The 26,936-nt window shown below is 38.8% G+C and overlaps 1 protein-coding gene across 1 annotated transcript in view; it reads left to right on the plus strand.

The window, feature by feature from the left end:
* Position 1: 1 nt before the first annotated feature.
* The window catches only part of COL4A3 (collagen type IV alpha 3), a gene marked incomplete at its 5' end in the record, with an annotated part of 118,577 nt that continues 91,642 nt past the window's right edge, over positions 2-26,936 (plus strand). The window contains one exon of the mRNA XM_015563697.1: positions 2-106. Within this exon, the coding sequence (XP_015419183.1) occupies positions 2-106 (105 nt within the window). The remainder of the gene's footprint in view (positions 107-26,936) is intronic.

Raw genomic sequence — 26,936 nt, forward strand, 5'->3', positions numbered from 1 at the left:
GGCGCGGGGGGCGCCCGCCCTCCTGGTGCCGCCAGTGCCTGTGCTGGTGCAGGTGCTGGTGCAGGTGCTGCTACTGGTGCTGGCGGCCGCGCCCGCCGCGGGCAAGGTGAGTGCGGGGCGGCGCCACCCCCATCCCGCACTGCAACTCCCACCCTCCGCCCGGGGGCACGCCCGCCCCATCCGCCGGGCGCTGTCCTGGAGACCCTTCTTGGTGGCTGCGGGCTCCATGGAGGTCCCTAGGCGGGCAGCGTGGGGGATGAGCAAGCGGAGTTGCCCAGGGAGCAGGTGGGTAGGTAGGTCAATGATCGCCAGGGATGAGTGCGTGAGAACACGTGATGCAGAGACGCGCGGTGTCTCAGGTTGGTGAATCAGAGCAGGCAGCCGTGTCTGGAAGAGAGCACACAGGGCTGGTAGTGAAAACGAGTCCTGGCCCTGCCTCTCCTTAGATGTCACTTCACGCTGAACTCTGACCTCTCTGGGTCTCGGTTTCCTCCTTGCCAAAGCTTGTGCTCCAGTGTTCAATCCTCATCATCAGGAAAAGCTGATGCCATCACTGAAGAGTGAACACCACCTTAGAGGTAGAACTGATGTTAGTATAAATGAAGCAACCTGTCACTTTCATTTCCAGTAGGAATTGGAACGATCCCCCTTTCATTTAAATCTAGCCCATATGTCTTATTCTTTGCAATTAAAGATAAGTTGTCTCCTATCTGTTATGGCTCCTAGAGTTGAGTAACTTGATTTTAGGTTGTGAAAATGAAATTCAACTTTTCAGATTCTCTCTGTGACTTTTATATTAAAAATTTTAATTTGGAAAAATAATTTGGGGTAATAATGCAGTTGTTTCATTTCCAAGCATAAGCAGATGTTTTACAAATTTCATGACTGAGATCATTATTGGATATTAATAGTCCCGTGGTTCCATAAAAAGATTTTTGGAACCTTTGGCCACATGTAATCCAAGTACTTTCCATGCAAATTAAAATGTAAATTAAAACATTACAGTTGAAGCTAACATGCCCTTGATAACCTCCATACATTGCCCCCTCCTCTGTCTAAACAAGGTATCTACTCACCACTTCATGTTTCTTTTGCAGCATTTCCTATGCATTTACCTGAACATATGTGGACCCACAAACATTTTTAACATAAGTGATATGATTGATTTTATATGTATATATTATGTTATATGTTATATGTTTGCTATATGTTAATATCCTGTGCAACCTATAAATCTGTCCACGTCAGTATTTAAGATAGATCTATCTCTTTTTTCTTTTTTGCCCCCTTGCGTAGTTTTCCACAATATGAATATGCCAAAACTATTGGGCCTTTCTCCTCTTGACTTACAAAACTTAGGCTATTTAGTGTTTTACATTTTATAAGTTTTGTAATCCATGTAATCTCTGCATGGAGCTGGTTCTAACCAATGTATTTTGCATAGACTAGGAGTGTGCAACCCAGGTAGCTCAGTACTTCTGGGGATAATGGATGAAATTCATCCAAGTCAGTGTAGATTGTCTACCAGCTTTAATCCAGGAATAGATAAATCCAACAAGCAAACAACCTCGAGGAGATGTATGCTGTGGGAAGGCTTGGGGGAAAGGTCCAGAGCAGGATTTGCACATCCTTCTAAACTCAAAAAAAAAAAAAAGGAGATATGTATTAGAGAGGAGTGGAGAAAGAGAAGGGGAATCACATGTGTATAAAGATCAACCAGGAAAAGTGTGCTCTGTGATTATACAACCTCTAATTAGACTAATTTTCAATTATATTGTCATATTCCCATATTATTATTTTTTATTGATTTTTTTTTAGAAAGAGCAGAAGAGAGAGGGATAGAGAGATAGAAACATCGGGGAGAGACGTCATCAATCAGCTGCCTGCTGCACACACCCGCACTGGGGATCGTGCCAGCAACACAGGCGTGTGCCCTGACCAGGAATTAAACCAGCGACCTCTTGGTTCCTGGGTCGATGCTCAACCATGGAGCCCATATTATTTTTTACACGTCAAATTTGAGATAACAGTTTATCTTTCCTCTTTTGGCCCTAAAAGTCCAGACTGGGCAGAAACATGGCAAGCAAATACCAGGAGCTGAATAAGAGCTGGATTTAGGGAGGATACTCACCCAACAGAATTCATTTTTAAATTTAAAAATGTAGGTTGAATTAGGAAACATTTCAAACTAACAAGAAGTGATGTGACAGACACCATTGTATCTGTCCTCAAAAGTAAGCAGGCATGAATAAGCTTTAATCTGTTTGCTCTCACATTTCTCCCCTTTAGGAAAAACAATGTATAAATAGAGAAGGTCACACACACAGTCTTTACTCCATCTCCCACCCCCACGAAGTGTGCACACAGCTGACCATGGGTTTGAACTGTGAGTCTACTAATTTTTTTTTTTAATAAATGCAACAGCCCTTCCTATTCCAGGGTTTCACATCCTCGGATTTCCTGTCAGCAGATTCAATCAACCGTGGATCAAAAAACAACAGTATTTCCTCATTCCCAACTGCACATGGAAAATACTGTTTTCCAGCAGAGGTTGGTTGAATCCACCAATGCACAGGGCCAACTCTAGAGTGTGTGTGTGTGTGTATATATATAATTATGCCATTTAAATGTGCAGAAAATATTTTATTCCAGTCTTTGACTTATCTTCTCATTTAATTATTGGTACCTTAATGTATAACATTTTTGTCTACTATAATCTCAAACTTATCCATTTTTTTCCTTAGTATTTTGTGGTTTTCATCTTTTGAAGAAATCCTTTCCTTCCCTGGTATAATAAAAATGTTCTCATTTTTTTAAAAAAAAAGCTTTACAGTTTAACTCTTTTACATTTAGAACTTTTAATCCTGTAATTGTTTTCTACTTAGAGAACATGATTTCATCTTCTTCCATAGAGGTAGCAAATTATCCCAACACTACTTATTGAACAGTCCATTCCTTTCCTCACTGTTTTGTAATATTACATCTGCAAACATGTGTAGCAAGCACTCATTTATATTTGAGTCTGTTTTCATATATGGGTGTGTTCATTTAGGGATTTACTTTCTCACAATGGTTTAGGGTTTTCTGTTTCTTTACTTCCAAATTATTTAATATTTTATCACTACTGTAAATAGCATATTTTGCAAAACTTAATAGTCTAACTATTAAAGATAGAGCAAAACATAGTTGAATTTTATATTTTAACTTTAATAAGGCAACTTTGAATAGTTGAAATGCATTTAAGGCTAAAAAGTTTCCTCTAAAATACTGCATTAGCTGCACTACACACATTTTCATAAGCACTATTTTAATATCATTAAATTTAAAAATCTTTTCTAATTGATTTATTTGTCCTATGTGTTATTTAGATGTTTATTTTTAATACCCCAAAAATATGGGGATTTTCTAGTTATCTTTTTTATTGAATTGTGGTAGAGATAATATTCTAACTTCAAAGATTTCTATGTAAATCAATTAGATCAAGATTTTTGATCATGCTATTAAAATTATAATGTATGTGCACATGTGTTTCTCAGTCTGAGATTCTATACTTTTCATCAAATCTTGAAAATTCTCAGAAATTTCTTTTTTATATTTCTCCTTTCCCACTCTCCTCCTGTAGCTCTTAGGATGCATGCTGGACCTTCTCATCTTTTCCTCCAGTTCTCCTAACTTCTTATATCAGATCCCTTCCAGATGCTACTCATCTCCTCTTGGCCTCGCTTTGCTCCTGGGTCGTGGGGACTTACTTCCCCAGCTGTCACCTTGGCCATTGATTTGACCCAGGTGACAGCCTGATGGCTCCTGTAGATTCTATCTCATGGCTTCTTATTGTGCTCTAGAAATGTAGGGAATTAACATCTATGGGGCAAGTCTTTGCCCAGTGGGAGACAGGAGCCATTGGATAAAATTCTTCTCTCCACAGAACAACTGTCATGAAGTATGAGGGTTATGCAGACTCCCTATGAGACCAATTGCCAGTTGTACTTGAGACCAAGTTGTAGCATTTTGAGCTTTTGTTCTGGTGCTGCTTCCCACCAGGCTGCATTCTATGAAACATACTCATACCCATCTTTCAATTTTTAATTCTATCTTCTGTTGATTGTAATTTTCAGATTTTTAAATCTACTTTAATTTTCAATAAAAAAAATCAGGTCAAGGGCATGTACCTTGGTTGTGGGCACATCCCCAGTAGGAGGCGTGCAGGAGGCAGCTGATCGGTGTTTCTCTCTCATCACTGTCTCCAACTCTCTATCCCTTTCCTTTCTTCTCTGTAAAAAATCAATAAAAATATATTTTAAAAAAAGAATTAAACATTACCAAAACAGCAAACACTTGGAGAAATGAATGGAGATAAGGAGAGAGATCTTAAAAACCAATATGGCACATCTCACTTTTCTTCTTCAACTGTAAACTAGACATCACTAGAGTTCAGCCAGGTAGCAGGTTTAGTGTTTTCTTGAACCAGTTACCTCCCGAAAGAGCCATGTTTTGTTTTCTGAAAGTGGTGGTACTGTATGTATTGTAGATAAAGTATTCAATACAATGCCTGGTACAAAGTAAGTAGCCAGTTTTTATATTCTAGCTATAGTTATTTGATTATTACTATGAAAAGCAGGACGGAGAGAATGGGACAGAGACTTAGACATGTGGCCAGGTGTTGGGAATTCACTGAAAAACTAGACAGTCTGCATCCCTGGCCATGGTTAGGAGTCTAGCAGAGTAGGGCAGAGAGACAACAGCCCAGCAAACAAGTGTGTAACTAGATCGTGGTGCCTGCCAGGACAGAATGGGATGTGGTGACCGAGAAAGAGAGATTCGACCATAGCTAGAGGTGGTTGGGAACAGCTCTCTAAGGAACTGACTCACAGGCTAAGCCCTTACATGGAGAGAGCCTTGGGAAGCATTGAAGAATGTGGCCAGGCCAGGGTTTCTCCATGGCGGAGAGAGGCCAGACACTTCCAATTTTACGGCTCCTGGGTTGTCAAAGAATAAAACCAGACTAACAGAAGTTTTTTTGTAAAAAGAAAGAGAAAAAATTGAGTTAATTTGCTCACCACAAAGGGAATGTATATACTGAGTATTTTGCTAGAGGTGGAGTGAGGAAAGGGAAGCAGGGAACCAGGGTACCCCAAGGGGTTGGGGTCAGAGTGGTTGTGCTCATGGAGGATGGAAAATTAGTCACTGCACAAGGTGAAATCAGTCCACAAGACTGCATGTGGTTAAACATCATATAATCTTAATGTTTGCACTGAACAAATTAATATTATAACATAAAGAGCTATTCACAAGACATTAGTACTGGATGAGTAATGAATTCACACTGTGACTTGGTAATGGGCCCACTTCTCAAGTGGTGTGATGAAAACATTCTTCTTTCATTCCTGTTGACGTGTCTCTGTCATTCTCTCCTCAACCTCATGTAGACAAGACAGGTCTTAATTTGCTGAATGTGGCTGTGAGGCCCAGGGCAGGAAGTTGATGCTGCACCTGAAGAGCCCTTGTCGCAGCCAATGTAGGCCAGGGCCTGAAGGGGCTCTAAGCCAGGGAAGGGTGAAACCAGTTAAGGACCTGCGGGAAGGAGGTGAAGAGGTCCTCACTCAAAGAACCAGCAACACCGGCCCCACCCCACACCCACCCAACCCCATGCTGGTTAGGAAGGCAGAATGTCACGTGGGCCCACCTCAAACCTCCCCAGTGGGAAACTGCATTTTAACCAGCTCCACAGGCGTTTGTGGGCACACTGTTGTCTGAGAACAGTGCCAGCCTCCATAAGCAGTCTGGAGGGTCCTTCAATGGGATGGCACTAGGGACTGTGACATGACTCCAGTTTTAAAGATTTGTTCTCCCTCTGGGAATCCAACTTACGTAAAGGACAAGTGACAAAACAGGAGACAAGTCATGTTGGTTTCTCTTTGGCTATGTCTTGCAAGTCAGAAAGAGAGGAAAGAAGGGGAATCAGTCTAGTTCAGTGGTTCTCAACCCTCTGGCCCTTTAAATACAGTTCCTCATGTTGTGACCCAACCATAAAATTATTTTTGTTGCTACTTCATAACTGTAATGTTCCTACTGTTATGAATCGTAATGTAAATATCTGATATACAGGATGGTCTTAGGCAACCCCTGTGAAAGGGTTGTTCGACCGCCAAAGGGGTCGCAACCCACAGGTTGAGAACCACTGGTCTAGATCAACATAGCAGTTGCCCAATCTGTCCCTGTTCATTGATCAGTGCTCTTAATTTGATGATCATTCATGTACACACTAAGGAAGGTTAAAAAATCCAGTTCATGGTTCAATTTATGTGTACACACCTAAGCTATGTGTCCTATAAATGCACACACATATGTTTAAAGAGTATTTGATATTCTCAGCATTTTAGTAATAATTATTGCGATGAATTAATGGTTTTTAAAAAGTGGAATTCTCAGAACTATTTAAAACATAACCATATGCCCTAGCCAGTTTGGCTCAGTGGTTAAAGCATCGACCTGCAGACTGACGGGTCCTAGGTTTAATTCCAGTCAAGGACATGTACCTGGGTTGCAGGCTCCTCCCCGGCCGGGGCCCTGGTCAGAGTTCATGCAGGAAGCAGCCAATCAATGTGTTTCTCTCACATCAATATTTTTCTCTGTCTTTCCCTCTCTCTTCTACTCTCTCAAAAAAAATCAATGGAAAAATATCCTCAGGTGAGGATTAAAAACAAAACCAAAAACAAACAAAAAAAAAAACATAGCCATATAAAATCTTTTTACTTTTCTGACAGTAGTTTGGGACAAGTTAGGAATTTTCCATCTTTAAACTTTAAGATCAATGTTTGTTCATTGGATTGTCTCTCCAAATTGGTCTTGGAGCAGTGATTCCACTGTTTAAAAATGAGTTCAAGTGTATTTAGAAACCTTGGGAGATTCATCATTATGTAGACAAAACAGTCAGGTCACTGGGTTTTTTTCCCCACAGGATATTTTGTTGTTACTTGAATTTCTCAAGGAAAAAGTTCTGCAAATGGAAAGTTGAGAAAGCTTCAGTGTTTTCCCTGAGAATCAAAGGACAAAGTATGTCTGGAAAGACCCAAGACAACAGGCTAATTTTCATTTTTTGAGATTTACCACGTGACAGGATAGTTTTCTGTTTATTTATATGTGATATTGGGAAAGCTGAAGAGTTCACATGCTGGCTTTTAAACAAGTTTTCTGTGCTGTACAAAGTTTAGAACATGTTTAAAAGTACAAGAAGAAATATAAAAACAAAAAGTGTCTATAATCATGACACTATAGATGTTTACTGGTAACATTTTGGTGTATCCCCTTGTAGACTTTTTAAAAAATATTTTTGTATGTTTTTATTGATTTCAGAGAGAGAAAGGGAGAGGGAAAGATAGAAACATCAATTATGAGAGAGCATCATCTATCAGCTACCTCCTGTATGCCCCCCACTGGGGATTGTGCCTGCAACCTTGGCATGTGCCCTGAATAGGAATTGAACTGTGACCTTCTGGCTCATAGGTTCATGCTCAACCACTGAACCACACCAGCCAGACTAGACTTTATTTTTTAATTCTACTTTTTTTTCACCTAATAATTGACTGGTAAAATTTTTGAGTCATTAACTATTTCAGATATTATTTGTAAATGTCTACAGAGTATATTTCATTGTAGGTTTTCCCATAACTTATTAATGCCCTTCTATTTAATATTTTGGTTATCTGTAATTATTGAGAAATAATGCTACAATAGAGCTCCTTGAAGATAAACATTTACAAAATCATATTTTAAGTAATTTTATATGTAGATGATTTATCAACTGTCTGATTGTATGTATTCCTGGGTACAATGTCAAGGGAATAGCATTCCTGATTTATAGATGAGAGTCTGATCCAAAGGCTTTTATCAAGTTAGCACAAGAAGTGGATTTAGAATTGGGAGTTCTGGTTATTAGGGCTCTTTGGTAGAGCTCTTCCCTACCAAAATCTTCCCAGATAATCTAAGGGGAGTGTTAGATGCCACTTTATTCATCATTTAAGCAATATTTGAGATAAGATTGATTTTTGAAATGCTTTGGTTATCGAGAAAGAATGATTATTTTTTTAAATATATTTTTATTGATATCAGAGGAAGGGACAGGAGATAGAAACATCAATAATGAGAATCATTGATCTGCTGCTTCCTGCATGCCCCCTACTGGGGATCGAGCCTGCAACCCAGGCATATGCCCTTGACTGGAATCAAACCTGCAACCCTTCAGTCTGCAGGTTGACACTCTATCCACTGAACCAAGCCGGCTCTGGCGAAAGAATGATTCTTGACACTATTATCCTTTTATATTCAAAGCATCAATGAAATGATTTTATTTACTGAAGTATTATTTGTTTCTGCAATCTAGAAAGAGTTTAACTTGTTTCTAGGGATTTCTCCTACTGATCTTGTTGTAGATGTATGTCATGCCTTACCCACCCTTCTGGATCCAGCTCTTGGCATCACACTGGTACTACTGGTCCTCAATGAATGTTCATGGAATGAGGCCAACATTTTATTAAATACCAAAACTAAAATTCATTGAAGAATTAATAGATTCTTGAACCCTTTGGCATAAGCCTAAAAAGAAAACTCTATTTTTCAGATGAAATATTGAAAGCTTTATTTATTCATTCAGCTAGATGCTGGGACAAAGGTAGATTAAACCAATGTTCCTTCCGGCTGTCACAGAGAATGCCACCAAGTGAGAGGTTTAGATAAGTGCACAGACAATAACAACGAAATTACACATGCTGGGACCAGGCAAGTTTGGGAAAGCAAAACTTAAGTGGAGTTGAGAAGGAAGAACAAAGATCAGTAAAAACAGCAAACATGCAGGGTTTAGATGAAGCAAATGTGTAAGGGTAATGGAGTCAGAAAGTAAGATTCCAGTGACTTTAAAACATAGTTTATCTTTAAAGTACTTAAATTTGTTGGAACGGGCAGAAATCAGCATGTAGAGTTGCTGATGGTACTTTTTACCTTCTCTCAGTCTCTGCCCCAGCTGGAGCCCGGGTCAGCTTTTAATAACAGGGCTGGATTCTCCTTATTTTGCATATTCCACAAGCCCTTCCAAAAAGTGATAAAACTAAGAACAGTGCTGTATCTGAAATCTCATAAGATAAGATCCCCACCAATTGGAAGCCAGACTAAATGCCTGTATAGATACCAGTGCTAATTGCTATCGATGCAGTTGGAGTGGAGGACCAAGAACTGATCAATCAAACACTGCATGTGCCTGAGGCTGTGCCCATAAAACTGGTCAGAGTTTTGTACTCACTGTGACCTGCTCAGGCCTTTCATAGACGGAGCATTCAGACCTCAGAAAACCTGAACAAGCAGTATCCCCACATCCCAGGCGAGCAGTCATGCAGGCAAGGGCATCTGAGGCACCCTGCCATCCAAAAGAAGCAGCGCATGGCAGCAGTAAGACCTCTCATCCTGTGCAGGGATAGTTTGGGGCAGGTCAACTGGATTCCAAGACTCTCCATTTCCTCTGTTATAAGATGTGGTTGATAAAACCTACCCCTCCTATCTCCAGAAATAATGCACTTGAACACATTTTGCACACAGGAAAGTGTTCTACAAATACCAAGTTGTATTGAGACAGGAATGAGTTTCAGTGTCAAAAAAGCAATAGTCCAAATATGTTTTTCTTATACACATTTAATTCTCCTGTTATTTTTGTGACCTAGTATCAACTTCCTGGAATGTATTAAGGAGTTTTTATATTTTCAAAAATATTATTCAGTGCATTCTTTGCTGCTGGTATTTTCTAATAACATTATTTAGAAACATCAGCAGAAATGCCATCCTCCCTCAGCACTGTCCCCACTAAAAATGAACTGTCTTATTTACTTTGCACCATCCCATGTGAATAATGATGCTACACCTCACCCAGTGATTTCATCACTTTTATGGTTACTTTCCAAACACTTCAATGAAAATACCTGTTAATTATGGAGATAATCCTGGGTAACATTTAATGATGATAAATTAATTCTTTTTTTAGCTTTAAAATATAGGCTCTTCGGCATGTATTTAAAAGAGAAGTCATGTAACCAGCTTTGGCATACAGCCTCCCTCAAATTCCATTAATATGTAATCAGCTGCAACAGGGTAGAAAGTATAAATTCACTTGGTGCCCATTCACTGAGCTCCTTAAGTACAATGCACTGGGCTAAGGAAACCCTTGGAATATCCTTTAGACAGAGGCTGACTCCTTGGGAAGTTTCAAGATGAAGTCTCTAGAACTAGTTATCAGATTGAGCAAAGATATTTTTTCTACGTTGATCTTTTTTTCTAACAATAAAAGTAATATATGCCCATTTGTGAACATTCGAGATCTATAGATAAGTATAAAAATAGTACTACTAATATAAAAACCTAGAATAGACCGTGTTAATATTGTGTTATATTTGTATAAAGTGAGATCATATAGTATTTTGTATCTTCCTTTTTTGACATTATATGGTTATTACTTTATTTCTCACATAATCAAATACCTTTTAGAATCAAATGCATCCTATTCCATCATGTTGATATACCATGTTTAGGTTTCTTTCACCTGAATTTTTGATATTATAAACAAAGCTAGGATGAATTCTTGCCCACGTATCTTTTTATAAGACTCCTAGAGTAGTAGGAGTCTTATTATTAGGTAAACCAGTATAAATTTTTTATACAAGGGGCTTAGCAGTTATTTTTCTCATTAGAGACCTGGAGTCAGCCTAGCATTAGACAATTATAAAGACTCTCGCCTTAATCAGCCCACCATTTCTCAGTGCCCCTTCAGCCTCACCCTCAGCTGTAAGTCAGGAATCAGGTGAGTCCAAAGACCCCCTCAGCCATCACCATAGGGCATCTCAGTGGTTTTAGATCATTCCGAGCATTCAGAGAAAATGGTCCGTTTCCAATCAACGTGCCGAAGAGCAACATTTCTCTCTCCCAGCACCTCTTCATCTACCCTATCTCCTCATGCTTCTCTCACCCATTTTTATGTCCTCCCAACAGGTGACATTTGGGCCTCGGCTCTCTTAGACTTTTTCTAGGTTTCTTGAAGGGTGATCTGGCTTAAACCATGCATCTAAATTAAAATTGAATTAATTTAATGTCAAGACAAGCAGTAAACTTGATAAACTCTGTAATTCATTATAACCTCAGTATCTTATATAATGGCCACTTTATGATCTTGGAAGCAAATGGAGTGCAGGAAAAAAAAATCAAGAATTGATATAAAGAAAAAACTTTAAGACCGACATTTTTGTAAAAGAGGAAAATATTGAGAATTTTCACCTTCACCTAAAACAAAATATAAATCAGACCCCTCTTGAACCATCACATATAAGATTCAAATACTTTTCACTTAAGCAAGTTAACATGAATGCAATGTGTTTAACAGTTACTGAAGTCAAAACAGAAGCCTAATGTCAATTGCACTGCACATCCACCCACTAGCATACTGTAAATGATTTACCTGGGAATCTATTTTAATAAAGTTCACCTTCGGAAAGTAGCAGTCAGAAAAACCTCACTGAAGCCAGGCTTGTTTTTACATGTGAAACTGCTATGCGCTGTCATTTGGATAAATCACTGAATTGGTCTAAATACAGTGGGTTCTTTGTTGTTGTTATTGTAAGCTTTTATTGGCCTAGAATTTGTCTGTTTATTCGCTACGAAGAAGGGCAGCGCTTTTTTGTTTCTAAAATTGGAATGGTAGTTTCTAACTCTATAAGCAAATTGAAGATGATCATGTTCATCAGAACCACTGTAGTTAACCAACACCCCCAAAAGGTGATCACCATCAGTCTATCTCTGGGACCATCTGAGGAAATATAAATGTGCATAGCTATGCATTCAAATAAAGTTAAGGGACTGCTGATTCAAATCATAATACCTTCCTGAACTCTGAATCCATCATTTCTCATCTGTTTTAATCTGAGGACTCTTTTCTCATGTAAAAAATTTTAACAAGCCCAAACTTGTTTGAGATGCTAGAAAGTCAACCATTATATAACTCACTCCACTAAGAACTAGCTATGTGACCCTAGCTAAGTGGTTAAGCTTTGTTTTCCTTCTCTGTAAAATGGGGACAATAATATGAACCTATAGGTTTATATATATGATGATGATTAAACATGATAATGTCTATAAATGCTTAAAACTTTGCCTGTTGCATTAGTAACTCAGTAAGTGTTCATGGTGATCAGCAGTGATATTCGGCAGTACTTGACCAAATCATCATTCGGATTTTACCTACTAGGCTTCAGTGGTCAGACATCTTTCAGTTTACTTTACAATCTTTTGTTGCATACTGAGAGCAATTGAGCTACACATTTCTAAAAATTAGTTTCTAATTATTTCACAAAGTATATGTTTTATTTTTTTAACTTCAGTTTATCAACAGGAATACACATGAATTCAATTAGAATTGTTCCTAATGAATGACACCACATTCACTAACACTGGGTTTTTTAAAGATTTGACTTTGGAACATATGGAAAGTAATTTCTAAGTAAATAGATTTCTAAGGGCTATGCATTTCCAAAGGAAGTAGAGTGGATCTGTTTGTTTGTTTGCTGTGCCATTTTGCAAAACTTTGGAAGTATATAAATATCTTGAATTGTTCTGGTAAAATTAAGCATTTTGGGCAAAAGAGCCTAGGGAGAACAGTAACCAGCATAAGGACAGGATGAATCTGGAGAATTTCTGAGAAACTGGTGGCCCAGGAACATCTGAATGTTCCAACCAGTGGCCAGAGCCAAGTAGTAGATGACAATAAGGGGAACGCAAATCAGAGGGCTCACTGGAAATGTATTTGACTGCAAACTTTAGGTCAAGCCAAACAGTAGACTGACTCAAACTCAGTGGTTATCAAACTTGGCCAGAAGGACTCAAAGTAAGAAAAGACAAGGTCAACAGGCAGGCAGGCAGATAGAAAGCAGGTGATACCAGAAAACGGGGCAGTGGATGTCTGTTCTTTTTTCCTGACCACTCTCCTTTTCTCCTCTGGTGTTACCATGTTGATTGTACCTGAGAAAACTTTCTTCCCCTCACAGTGTCGCTTAGCCAAGGGTTGGGCACATAACCTACGCTGAACCATTCAAGTGCCCTCTCCAGGAATTTGAATCTACAACTGAAAGGGCAAGGATCTTATCCATCCTGACAGCATGCCTGGAACATTCCCCGTTAGTTTTTGTACCTTGATCCTCACAAGAGCCCGGAGGCTGAACTCTTCTGAGGCCTGTTTACTTAACTTTTCTTCTACTTCTGTGTGCTACCCTATTCCAACAAATTCCTCTTTTATCATTCAGTTAGCATAAGTAATTTCTGTTGCTTGCCACCAAAGAACCCTGGCAAGGATTCAGGAATCCAGACAACAGTCTAGCCAGCAGAACTGGTGGGTCAGCAGCCTTCTACCCCAGCTAAGGATCCTCTGATATTAACATGTGAGGAGAGAGTTACCCTTCAGGACCAACAATTTGCACCAGCCAGCGTGCATGGGTGCGCTTTAGCTAGGAAACTGACCTGGCAGTTACCCAAGATGGACTGGGGCATGTGAGAACTGAATTACTGATTAATCATTGCTTATTATCAAATTATGAGGCATTTTATGCTTTATATATATCGAGCATGAGTGTCAGCCCAGGTAAATTCAAGATTAACTAAATCAATCTTACAAAATACATGATAAACATTGAATATTATCCCTACTCAAAAGATGGGATTTGGAATAGCTACTTGACTTAGACATTCATTCCTGGGTTTCCAGCTTGGTTTCAGCCCTCTGCCTTGCTCACCCATGCCCCTTGAGAAGTTATGGTCCTTGCATGTGTTTACCAAGAAGGGCTTAAATGTTTTGCTGTACTGCTGTATTTTGGTATTCACTTCCAAGTCTGTTTTCATTAAATATGCCCTTTCACTTTTTAAGGTCTGCCTTTTCTTCTCCACCAGAAATAATTTTTTAACTGCTCTAAGTAACTTAATTTGAGTATGTTTAAAGTTCAAACCCAGAATCAACCTAACCAAATAGAGCATCTTAAGTATACAAAAAGTCTAATCTTTTTTTCCCATTATGCACATTTTGGAAAAATTCTCTCTAAAACTTGTGCACACATTCTTGATCCTCACTTTGAATAGCTGCCTCATTGGACTTTTGACATTAGGTTGAATTCTTTTATTTAGGAGTGAACTCAGTCAACCAAGTTGTAAAAAAAAATTTTTTTTAAAGATTCTGGCCAAGTAGAAGGTTTAGTTTATTACTGATTAAATGAAGGATGGATGGCTTCAGGTGATCTGCCACAGGGCTCTCGACAATCCCCCCAGGTAGTTAGTGTGTACTGTAACTACACAAAAATCAGAAAAAATCTCCATAGGAACTGATTAGCTTTTAGCCATCTGAAGAAAAGAACAATTTTACAATTTTTCTTGCTCTTGAATGTAAGGTAAAGCAGTCATTACTACTGGAAAAATAATGTAAAATGTGGGTTTAAGGTAGTGTACCCATCTTCAAAGATAAAAGGGATGTGTATTTTATTTTATTTGTTATACAGTACACCAGTTTTCCCCACTCCAACCACCATGTTGCTATTTTAATCTTTTATAAATATTTGGTCCTGTTGAGACCCAGAGATGAGGCCCAACCCATGGCTAATGGGATGAATGTTCCCTGTCAGGAATCAGGGAAGAAGTTGAAAGAGAACTGTAATTCAGAAGGAAAGCCTTGGGTCAGTAGTTCTCAGACTTTAGTCTGCAGAACAGTCTTTTGTGGAGATTATTTTAAAATGCAGATTTCCTGGCAGAATCCTCATGGTGTGGCCTAGGAACCTGCACTTGTCACATGATTCTGGTGCAAGTGGTCTTTGGAGCTCTCCTGTAGAAACACTGCATCAGAAGGATGGAACAGGGGGGATGTCTGCCTCTCTCAGGGCCTCACTCTCTGGGCCTGGAATTCCAGACCTGTGGGTCCCTAGAAGAGTTCCCAGATGTTAGAGACAGCCTGTCACTCAGAGAGTCTACCCAGCATTGGGCAGGAAGAGCTCTGACAAACACAGAGTGGACTGTACATTGAAGAAGTCAAACAATGCTAGCTCTTTTGATGGAGAGTTTGGTTGAAGATGATCGCCCATTACTCATAATTATGATGATACCACTGTCTCAGCTGCCCTCCTAGGAAATAAGAGGAGAATGCAATAGTGACCTGTCTTCCCCAAGTCCAGTGTTAATGGTGGCATCAATGCATCTGCTCTTCTGAGAAAAGGCTAGCATAGGTAGCAGCTAATAGTGAGAGACCTCCCAAGGGGAATTTGAATTATGTTGATACAAACCAAAGCTACAAAATCCAGCCAGTTCTCACAAGGAGGTTCTTTCTCTGTTGTCAACTTAGGAGGATCTTGAGTTGGGTTAGATTAAGGAGGCAAGTAGACTCCTTATTTGTAGATTTTACTAGGACTAGCATGCCATGGGGAAAAGTATAGATCATCAGTTTTTCAGAGGTATTCTATAAGATGAAATGCCCTTGCTTAGGGCACATGTGAAGAATATGAAATATTCCCTTTTTAAGTCTCCTTCGTAACAGCTTGTAAGAATCATATTGATACTGACTTTATGCATTCACAGTGCCACATATTTATGTGAATTATTCAGTTTAGTGTTGGACAATGTGAAATACACATATGAATATATATATATAGCAATAAGTTACATAATAATTAGACTTTATTGTGTGAAGGTTAACGAAAAATGCAATTAATTTGGTTGGGCATAAAAGCTAGCATTTGGTAGTCAATATAACTATAACTTACTACAAATAACAAATGCACCCTAGAAAAAGCTCCAGGTAAACATGTGCCCCCCAAAACAAACTATATTGTTAACTTACTGCTTTAAAAGAAATTTTGAACCCATCAAGAAATAAATATTTAAGAATCAACTGTATATTTAAGTACTTAATTTAACTTAAACACACTTAGCAGGAAAGTTAAATAGTACATCAATACTAGGAATATAGAGTTGAAATGTAAAGAAAATTTAGTCCTTGACAATATCATAAACTTAGATGCTTGTCAATGACATGGACAATTCTACCTGGAACAATAAGTTCAAAACTACTTGGAACAGCCCCCTCTTATTGATTGATGGTCTCCTCACTTATCAGACATTTTCCAGATATTTTCAGTACACGTGGTGAAAATCCAGGTGCATAGAAATAAATGTCTCTTATCCTTGTGATCAAGATGATATATCTGTAAAGGTCAGAGAACCTTACTTAGGATAAGAGTAATTCATCTTCCTGAATCAGGGACCTTTTAAATATGGACTGATTTGCTGAATGGATTCTTCTGCAAAATGAGAAAATTGGGAGGAGGATAAGCATGAGGATGGGAAAATGATAGTGTTCACTCTGTACTAGATCAGATTTACCAGGGATGAAACTGAAAATCTGACAATGCTTTTGCAAATATGGTCTTTGAATGGCGTGGCCATGACAAGGGCAAAGAATGGCAGCAGGGAAGAGCTGTGTACTACCTAAATGAGTATGCATGCTGGTTTGGACATATATACCTGGATGAGCCTTTTTTGATGGGGAACAGGGATTCTCCCAGTATCTCAAGGAATCAAGTTTTCCATAAGTATACACATTTAGCAATAAGAGAAACAGGAATCTAAATCTTGATTCAGGTCTCATGGATAATGGAAGTTATTTTAGGAATATGCAACTTTAATGACCAAAGTAACTCATTGTCCCTTCACAAGCAGGAATTACAGAAATTCTGTAGAAGTTTCTGCTTCTTTCATTTCTGCCCCAGCCAACCAACCACCTTACCCTCTGCCCTGTGTGTGCTATGTCTCATGGTTTCTGCTTGCTCAGCTTCTACATCCTCACGGTTTCTGCTCATTGACATCTCCTGCCAGAATGTGTCTCTTCTGCATCTCTCTGTTGGTCTGGGCCTCCACTATCACCACCAGGCATTTAAGTTCCAACTCCAGAGAGAATCTGATTGGTCCACAGGTCAATGGACTCACTGTGCACAAGGCTGTGGTCCATCATCAACTCTCAAACAGCAATCCCTATTACTTTTCCTTTATGGAGTCTTATGGGAAAAATGTCCCCAAATTATTTATTTTCAAAAATTAAAGTAAATATTAGTAATACCAGATATTATCTTATTGTTCTCCAATAGAAAAGTATTTTAGGCCCAAATATAACAACCTTTCTTTATAGAAATCTTGGCTTCTTTCTAAGTTATTAAAGGACTTTAAAAAATAAATTTCAGTATTAACATTGGGTTTTTTTGAGGTGCCCGAAGTTAGAAAGTGATAACTATTTGGACATTGTACCTTTTTCTCTAGGAGATTTTTTTTTTTTGTCTGATTCTGTTTATAAGCAGATATTCAACACTGAAAAACGGATCCCAAATAGCCTTTTCAAAGCTCAGCGATCCATTGTGAGACATTGGCTTAACACAAAATACTTTTACATAACCCAAGCCACCGAGAGGGATATCCGGTCAGCTATTTTTAAAGCCTTCTCCCCCACACCATCTCACGTAACAGAGTTACAGCAGTTTGATTAGAAAATTGGCACAGTTTCTGTGATTCATGAAATGAAAACACAAATGAATTGTTTTTAACTTGCTTAAACTGGAACCATTTTCACTTAAATGTGCTATAATACCAAAAAATAACATTCTGGATTAGACACACACACACACACACACACACACACACAATACATAATTTTTTGCATTCACATATATGTGGAATTAAGCATTGGGTTTACCATATGAATAATTTTCTGATTAATTAACTCATTCAACAAGTGCTTATAGAACAATAATTGTGTACTGTGTTATAGGTGGGGCATGAGTGTGAGAAGGGTGGATCTGCCTTCACTGAGCTTCCAGTCAAGTAAGAGTTAGGCAATTGCAATGTCATATGATAGGACTCCAGCATGGTGGGAGAGAGTGCCTGCCAAAGAAGCACAAGGAGAGGTGTCAGAAAAGGCTTCCCAGGGAAAGTGATATGGATGCTGAGACCTGAAAGGTGAGGAAAAGCCAGCCAGGAAGGATGGGAGGGAAGAATCTTCCAGACCATCCTGAGCTGGGGCTTCCTGTTTGAAGGCCAGACAGAAGGCCAGAGTGGCTGGATGTAGAGAGGCGGGGGGGTAGGGGGGTAAGGAGGACAGGATGTGTGGGCTCCATCAAACAGGGTCATGTTAAGGAGTTTGAACTTGGTCCTAAGAATAATGGGCAGCACAGAAAGGTCTTGAGCAGGACAGAGATAAGATTCGATTTATGCTTTGGAAAAAGTATCCTGGCACTAGCTGGTTTGGCTCAGTGGATAGAAGGTTAGCCTGTGGGCAGAAGGGTCCAGGGTTCGATTCTGGTCAAGGACACATGCCCTGGGTTGCAGGCTTGATACCCAGTAAGGAGCATGCAGGCGGTAGCTGATCAATGATTCTCTCTCATCACTGATGTTTCTATCTCTCTCTCCCTCTTCCTTCCTCTCTGAAATCATTAAAAATATTTTTTTAAAGAAAAAGTACCTTGGATGTGGTGTGGGGAATAGATTAGAGGCATGATAGTGGTCCAAGTGAGAGATGGAGGCGGCCTAAAGGAAAATAAGGGTCAAGAGGATGGAGAGAAGCAAGCAGATCTGAGTTCTTTAGGTCTAATTGGTACACCTTGATGATAATAGATGGACGGCTCTGCTTCTACCCAAAGTCAGCATCAAAGCACTGCCTTCCACGAAGGATTTGTGCTGCATTTATTTTACAAACTGGTGTCAGTACAGAGTTTGTTAATTTTACTATAATAATATACATTCCTTTTATCAAGTAAGAAGTAAATAACTCAGAGTTTCAATTGGCACCCTTGTAAGTAACCTAAAACTCTATTCAAAATGGCATAAATAATAAAGAGAATTTATTTGTTCCCATAATTTAAAAATCCAGCAGTCAACAGGGTTTCAGGTGAGGCTGGATCTAGTGTTTCAGTGATGTCACCAAGACCTGGTTCCTTTTGCTGCTGCTCTTTATTTTATGTCTGCTTCATCCTAAGGTTGTTTCCTGTCATGGTCTCAACAACATACTTCCATGTATTTATTATGTTTGCCATGAAAAGACACTATCTTTACCAGTTATCACCCTCCAAAATCAGAAACTTTCATGTCCCTAGAATACTCAGGAAAATTTTGAAGTCCTATCCTCTAATGCAAAGGTGAAAAACAAACATACAAAAATCCAATCATAGTTTCACTACTTAAAGACAATATCAATAATGTTTTTTTTGCCGAAGCCGGTTTGGCTCGTTGGATAGAGCGTCGGCCTGCGGACTGAAAGGTCCCAGGTTCGATTCCGGTCGGGGGCATGTACCTGGGTTGCGGGCACATCCCCAGTGGGAGATGTGCAGGAGGCAGCTGATTGATGTTTCTCTCTCGTCGATGTTTCTGACTCTCTATCTCTCTCCTTTCCTCTCTGTAAAAAATCAATAAAATATATTTAAAAATAAAAATAAATAGATTCTTGATATATACAAAAGATTTAATTTTAAAATTCAGACTTTATGCAAAAAAAATTTAAAAAGTGAGTGGGAAAGCAGAAATATAATCAGCTTTATAAAAGTGTTTTGAAAGCAGTCTACCGAATCACTCTGCATCAGCAGTATAAAAATATTGAATGGCTCCATCCAAGAAGCACCCCCGGTTGGCCAGGCCCATATCAAGGACTGAAAGCAAAATGCATGTGCCAAGGGCTGCAGTAGATTACAGTGACTCAGCAGAACAGTTATCAGATTTCAAAGTCAGCCAGTAACTCATCTTGGAGACAGATGTGCCTAAAATGTTACACTATTGCCTTCCACTTCAATAAATTTCAATGTCATTCTAATAAAAACTGTGAAATCTCACATAGCTTTTAATGAAAATCACTTTCTTATTTTAGTCATTGCAAAGGTAAAGACTTTTTTCATAATTCATCTCTGAAACATGATGGTAAGAATTTAGAAGATCATGAATGTTTTTAAAAAGTGCAGGGACTATAAAATAAATTTGATAGGTTATTTGATACGGACACTGTCAAGAGCAGGCTAATCAGAGTCATGGAGAGTTTAGAGAGAAAAAAACACTGAAGGAAAGAAGATTATTTATATTTGTTTAAATTTCTCTGTGAATGTGTAAAGTTAATTTCTTCATTCTTTAAAGCACAACATTTAAAAGAACTAGTCTGCTTTAAATTCAAGTATTCATTTTTCTCTCTCAGGTTATAGAATGGAAAGCGAGACACGCTTTTAGCAGAGAGCTTATAAATTAGATTATATTATACCATTCAGATGAAAAATGTATTTGGAAAAGAGATGGTTAATTAATCCTGAACCAGTATTACCCAGGTGCTGACCACCTACTTCATCATGAGCAGCTTGTCCAAACTTAGTTATAGGATTGTGAAGAAGACTAAATGTCTGGTTGTTACCTTTCCCCCTATCCTTTTATTGAATTTATGTGTGCATAATGTTTTGAAATGTCAATTTTTTTCTGTTTCCGTAAATTCATTTATTTTAATTAAATTTATCAGTGTGACATTGATTAATAAGATTATATCGGTTTCAAGTGTACAGTTCTATGATACGTCATCTGTATATTGCATTCTGTGCCCACAACCCAAAGTCACATCTTCCATCACCATATATTTGGCCCCTTTTACCCTTTACTAAATCCCCACCCCACTTCCCTCTGGTAAGCAACATACTGTTGTCTGTGTCTGTGAGATTTTGTTTTTCTTGTTTGTTCATTTGTTACTTTCAGTCAAATGCAAGTTGGCTAGTCACATATGACTTGCTCATTTCATTTTCCCAGAAGAGCAGGATAAATAGCAACCCCAGGCTCCAGTTTTCTCACTTACCCTTGTTACATTTCAGCTCTTTGTGGGTGTCAAATGATTCAGTTGATATAACCATGATCCTCTTGTAATAGGGTGGGTACCGGGACTGTGAAAGTCTTCGAAAGTAACAGTAGCTGTTCTTGGAGAGAGACTGCCTCTGATAGCCCTCTTTGCCCCAAATCCTCAATCTTCCCAAGTTCCCTTTTCCTGGGACTTTGCTCTCTCTCTCTCTCTCTCTCTCTCTCTCTCTCTCTCTCGTGTGTGCACGTGTGGTAGGGAGGAAGGTAGGTAAAAAGTGGCTTGGAAGACAGGGAGAGAGGTTCAATGTGTCCTCTGGGTGGTGAGTAAAGAGTGAATAAAAGATCCTTGATAAATCAAGTTGACCAAAATAAGTAGGAGTTTAGAGCCATATTTCTCAAACTTTTGTGGTGAAGGACCAGTTTTGTCTTGTTTTTGACTCTCCACTTAATCATGGACCACTACCATTGTAAAATACAATAAAAGTGAATTATAAGAAACTAGGATAAAAGAGAAATATAATATAAACCTGAATATTTTATTTTAGATCCAACCAGCTTTGTTTGCTCTGTCAAATGGCTCTAAAATTTCTAAATGCTTACTCTCATGTCCTGGACAGGTAAGAAAGAAAGACCCAAGCTTTGAATTGCACTGCTTTAGAGGATCTGAATATTACAATTACCAATTACCCTGATATGTCCAACTCTATTTCCTGCATACAAACATACATTTTTCCAGTAGTGCCCACAGAATATTCATAAAACTAATTTATAATAATAAAAGTATAATGTGCTAATTAGACCTGACAGCCAAATAATCTTCCGGATGTCCTTCTGGATGACCTTCCGGACAAAGCTGGGGCTGTGAGGGCCTAGCTTCTTGCATGAATTTTGTGCATCAGGCCTCTAGTTTATAATAATTTGACCACAAAGAGAAATTGAAGGAATCCCACAAATAAAGTAAGAATCAACATCTGTTTACAATGCAACTAAATTTCAAGCAAATAATATTAGAAACCAAGATCTTACCTATCCATTTTAAACCCTCCTTCTAAATAAGTCTTAGTTTTAAAAAGTCATGATCACAATAGCAGGATATTTAAATAAATATTGGTAATGAGAAGACAAGGAATAAAATCATACGGGATGTGTTCAAAAGTATCCTCTGAGGGAAATGCATAGCTCTTGTGTCAGTCATGTCCCAAATGGAAACATGTGGCTCACTCAAAGCCAGGTAATTTTAGCAGAGTTTATTTATGGAGACACTCTTTACTGAGGTGGAGCTTAGGAAAACCATCAGAGACGGTACAGCAGCCAACTGGTTCCACCTCTGCCTCTTTTCCTGGGACTCAGAATACAGTGAGTTGCTGCCACCTGGAAGGGTGCAGGTACCATAGTTAGGGAGATCCAGATATTCCAAGCAACCCAGCAGGAAGGGAGTCAGAATAAAAACCCTGACCTCCTCTGCTCTCTTCCCTCCCTCCATCCCTGGCCAGACACTTTAGGATCCCCTTGTTGTGTGAGTCCTCGCTGTGGACCTCAGTCAGCCTCCCAGGACAGGGAGCAGCTCTGGAGGGAGGACAGGATGTTACCTGCCACAGCTGTAAATCACATTCTTTACAAAATAAAGATTAATATAGTAAGCAATCAAGTCAATGTTTTTTGAAAAAATACAAATACAGAAATTTAAGCAGGAGGGGATAATTAACTAAAAACATAAAAAGTGAGTGCCAAAAAAATGGAAAAACTATAAATTCATAAATTGCTAGGTCTTTTGAAAACAGAAAAATACTAGCTCATTTAATCAAATTTAAACAGAGACAAACAACAGTATGGTCATTAGGAGAGAGAAAGTAGGGAGTATGGAAAGGGTTAAGGGGAATAAATGATAATGGAAAGACACTTGACTTGGGGTAGTGAATACATATACAATATATAGATGACATATTATAGAATTGTACCCCTGCCCTAACCGATTTGGCTGAGTGAATAGAGCGTCAGCCTGCAGACTCAAGGGTCCCAGGTTCAATTCTGGTCAAAGGCATGTACCTTGGTTGCGGGCATATACCCAATAGGGGGTGTGCAGGAGGCAGTTGATCGATTTTTCTCTCTCATCGATGTTTCTAACTCTCTATCCCTCTCCTTTCCTCTCTGTGGAAAAATCAATAAAATATATATTTTTAAAAAGAATTGTACCCCTGAAACCTATATAATTTTATTAACCAAATCACCCAATAAATTCTATTAACCAATGTCACCCCAATAAAAATAATAATAAAAAAGAAAAAAATATTAATAAAACAAAAATCACTGATACACAAAATGAGAATGTGGAAATAAAGGCACATACAGGTGAAAGTAGAAATATTCTACATACTTTATGCTAATAAATTTGAAAAGATAGATGAATTGGAATAATTTTCAATTATAATATATTATCAAAATTAAAAGTTACAAAAGCCAATAATCTGGGAAGAAATGAGAAAGTGCTTTAATAATTACCTATAAAGAAACTCTTACCCCAAAGTTATCACAAGTGAATTTTTCCCCATTTCAGGAATAGTTCATCTTCAGGCTGTTATACAGTTCCCGTGCATAGAGAAAATGAACAGGTGTCCTATATTTTGTTTCCTTTTTTGTTATTTTGTTTATTTTTGTTATTATAAATCAATTCCAAACCTGAGCATGTAAGTGTCCTGATGGAGTCTAAATAAAATGCTGGCAAGATAAAATAAAATAAAAACAGTATATTTTAAAAAAATAAAATACCAACCCCAAGTAGTATCACTCCAGAAATGCAACGTTGTTTAATACTTTTATTTATAAATTGACTATGTTTGTAGTTCAAAAGAGAAAAACTAATCTTATTCCTAAAGATACTAGAAAGCATATGAAAAACTTCCAGACAACACATACACACACCTTGGAAAAGTAGCAATGGATAGGTAATTATGATAGCTAATGCTGAGCCCACCTACTATGTGCCAGCATGGTGTAAACACTCCACATGTGTTCATTAGAATGCCCCAGTACTCCCATGAGAGGTTAGTACTATTATTCCATTTTACCAATGAGGAAATGGCAGGAGGTGAAGTTATGGGCAAGGGTCATGAGGTTGGGTGAATGGTGCAGCTGGGATGTTAGCCCAGAAGCCTGGCTCTGGGACTCTGGGTATGACCATTCCAATATATTGCCTTTCCCATGTCCTCCATGACCTGTGGAAATCATATTTATGCCCAGGTGAAGAACAATCAAAATGCCAAGTCTCATGAAAATAGCCCCTGTTTGACTCTCACCTGTTTGAGTGTTAGTGAGGCCCAGCTTGTTGGCTTGTTGTTCTAAAGACTGTTGCATTTTCCCCTTGGTCAGAATAGATTTAATTTGGTTCTTTGCTATCTATGTGGGTCATCTGCTGTAAGCGATAGTGGGGGCTGCTATCTCCATTTGATAACCATTCATGCAACTGAAACCAAAGTCTGGGGCCGAGATGTGAGTTTCCTGTATCAGCGTTTAATTGAGCAAACTTGGGTTTGTGAATGGGCATCCGAGCCTGATTTGAAGTAGGTTATTGACCTCAAACACTGATTTTTTAAAATTATTACAATGCTCATTTAAAAATTCAAATGTAATATATTATTTATTAAGAACAAACCATTGTCAATAAAGTCCTAAACTTTTTCAAGTGAATCAAGTAAAATCAAATATGTTGCTACAAATATTTACGTTCTTACTTCAAATGAAGCAAATGAGATATAGATATTTTTGAGACAATCAAATAATTTATTCGTTCATTCTTTTTTTAAATAGTCATTTAACAAACACTTCAGGACAATGTTAGTGCTGGGGACACGAAGATGAATGAGAAAATAATCCTTCACCTCAAGGAATTTCCACCGTAGTAGAGAGGAAAGTTTCCAAATTACTTGTAAAATTCCTATCGTGAGGTAAGTACAAAAAGATGGAAGAGAAGAGCCTCTAGCATCCCAAATGGACGTCAGGATTTTTACAGGGAAGTGTAGGGAGAGAAATAGTCCATATTTATACAAGCCCCTTGTTCTTTTTTTTCAATTTAAAAACATTTCAATTTTATATTAAAGGCAATGTAAGGTTTTAGCAGGGAATCAACATAGATTTACATTTTAGAGGCATTATGAGGTCAATGTGAAGGGTAGATGAAAGGGAATTGAATGTCTAGAAATCGTAGGAACCAGGATGGCCCCACTGAATCAAGGGGCGGGGACTTCCTACCCCCACCCCCATCCTATCATCCCATCACTGCAGTCTGGCCCCCAGTGGGGTGTGACTTTGGACAAGGGACTTCCCCCTCTAAAAATTGGGGAATGTTCACAGATCCAAAATAGTGTTCACACTTGAAGAGAGGAGGACTAAACTGAAGGGCTATTTAAATATTTCCCATGTATATAAAAAGTTTTCTGTTTGTTGGTTTGTTTGACAAACCAATACCCATTGTTTTTACTCTTAGTTAAGGATAGAATAGACTAAAATGAATTAAGGAATGAAAAATTCAGGTTAGACACAATGAAGCACCTTAAGTAAATGAAAACTGGTAAGCATGGCAATGGGGCATCTCAAAATAAACATCAGAAAAACCCCAAGTTCCTCTGGAGGATATGCCTGGGTAATTTCAAACTCGGTAGTTTTATAACAGAGTTACAGTGGGGCCTTGACTTATGAGTGTCCCAACTAACGAGTTTTTCGAAATATGAGCCGTCTCTCAGCCGATTTTTTGCTTTGAGTTGCGAGCTAAATTCGGGCTACGAGCCAGCTTTAGATACCCCACCGCTAGTTGGCACAGCGAACGTCACAGTGAACGCCACAACGTCAGCCCAGCATCACGTGTCTCACTCGTTCACTTTTTGATTTGACATATGAGTAATTTGAGTTAAGAGCTCCATCAGGGAACGAATTTAAACTCGTAAGTCAAGGCCCCACTGTAGTTACCAATTTCCTTGTCTAACTCCCCTAATTGGTTTGTTTCAATTGCTGATGCCACTTGGAAATGTTTGCCTCTAGAAATTCTTGTCCCTGGCACCGTCATTCTAGAAAAGACATATTTTAGAGATTGAAATATAACCAGCTAATCAATGCCCAATTGTAGTTCATCTTGGCTCAGCCTACAACTGTGACTGGATCCAAATAGATCTAAGGGATTTATCTCTAATCTGAAGCATTCCAAAGAGATTGATTTAAAACTTCCCTTCAGGTCCTTGAAGTGCTCAGCCAGAGAAATGACTAACGGTCAGGCTTATAATCCCCTGCTTCAATGTTCCTGAATTGTTGCCCACAACCCCAACCCGCCAGGACCCTCGGCATCACAATCACCTGGGGCAACTTCTTAAGCATACAAATTCCTGAGCCCAGCCCAGACTTTCTGAGTCACAATGAGCACCGGTCGCAGGGAACAGAAGTTCAGAAGGGCTTATGCTTTGACCATGCTCCCTGCAAAGTCTTGTGTAATAAAAGTGCTAGAAAACTAGTGTGAAGGATGGGTCATGCCCTCCATGAGTTTGAAGAGAATAGGAAGGTTGCGTAAGTGCTTATCTTTATATTTTGTATGCTAATTCATAAAGTATATCGCATGTTTATTCACAGCCTGAGGGGACCACGTTCTGTAGGCATAAGCAGAGTTTGGTTTTGTCATAGAATGCTAGAAGTAGAAGGAACGTACAGATGGCCTTGACCAATCTAAGGAAGCTGAGGGTCAGAGGATTTTCTGGGAGCACAGAGCTAAATGTTGGCAGAGTCTGACTATGGGCTGAGCCCTGTCTGTCACCCCACCATCTCAGGACATTTCTTTTTGTGACCTGGATTCATTGAAAAGGAATGCACGGAAACAAAATTTGTTTGTGTGTGTGTGTGTGTGTGTGTGTGTGTGTGTTTCTAAACAGGTGTTCTCTCTCTCTCTCTCTCTTAAAGCTACTTTCCCTCTCTCTCTCTCTCTCTCTCTCTCTCTCTCTCACCTTTGACATATATGCAGATGTATACACCCATACACCATACACACCAGC

Source organism: Myotis davidii, unplaced genomic scaffold (genome assembly GCF_000327345.1).
Source record: "Myotis davidii unplaced genomic scaffold, ASM32734v1 scaffold575, whole genome shotgun sequence".
Taxonomy (NCBI): domain Eukaryota; kingdom Metazoa; phylum Chordata; class Mammalia; order Chiroptera; family Vespertilionidae; genus Myotis; species Myotis davidii.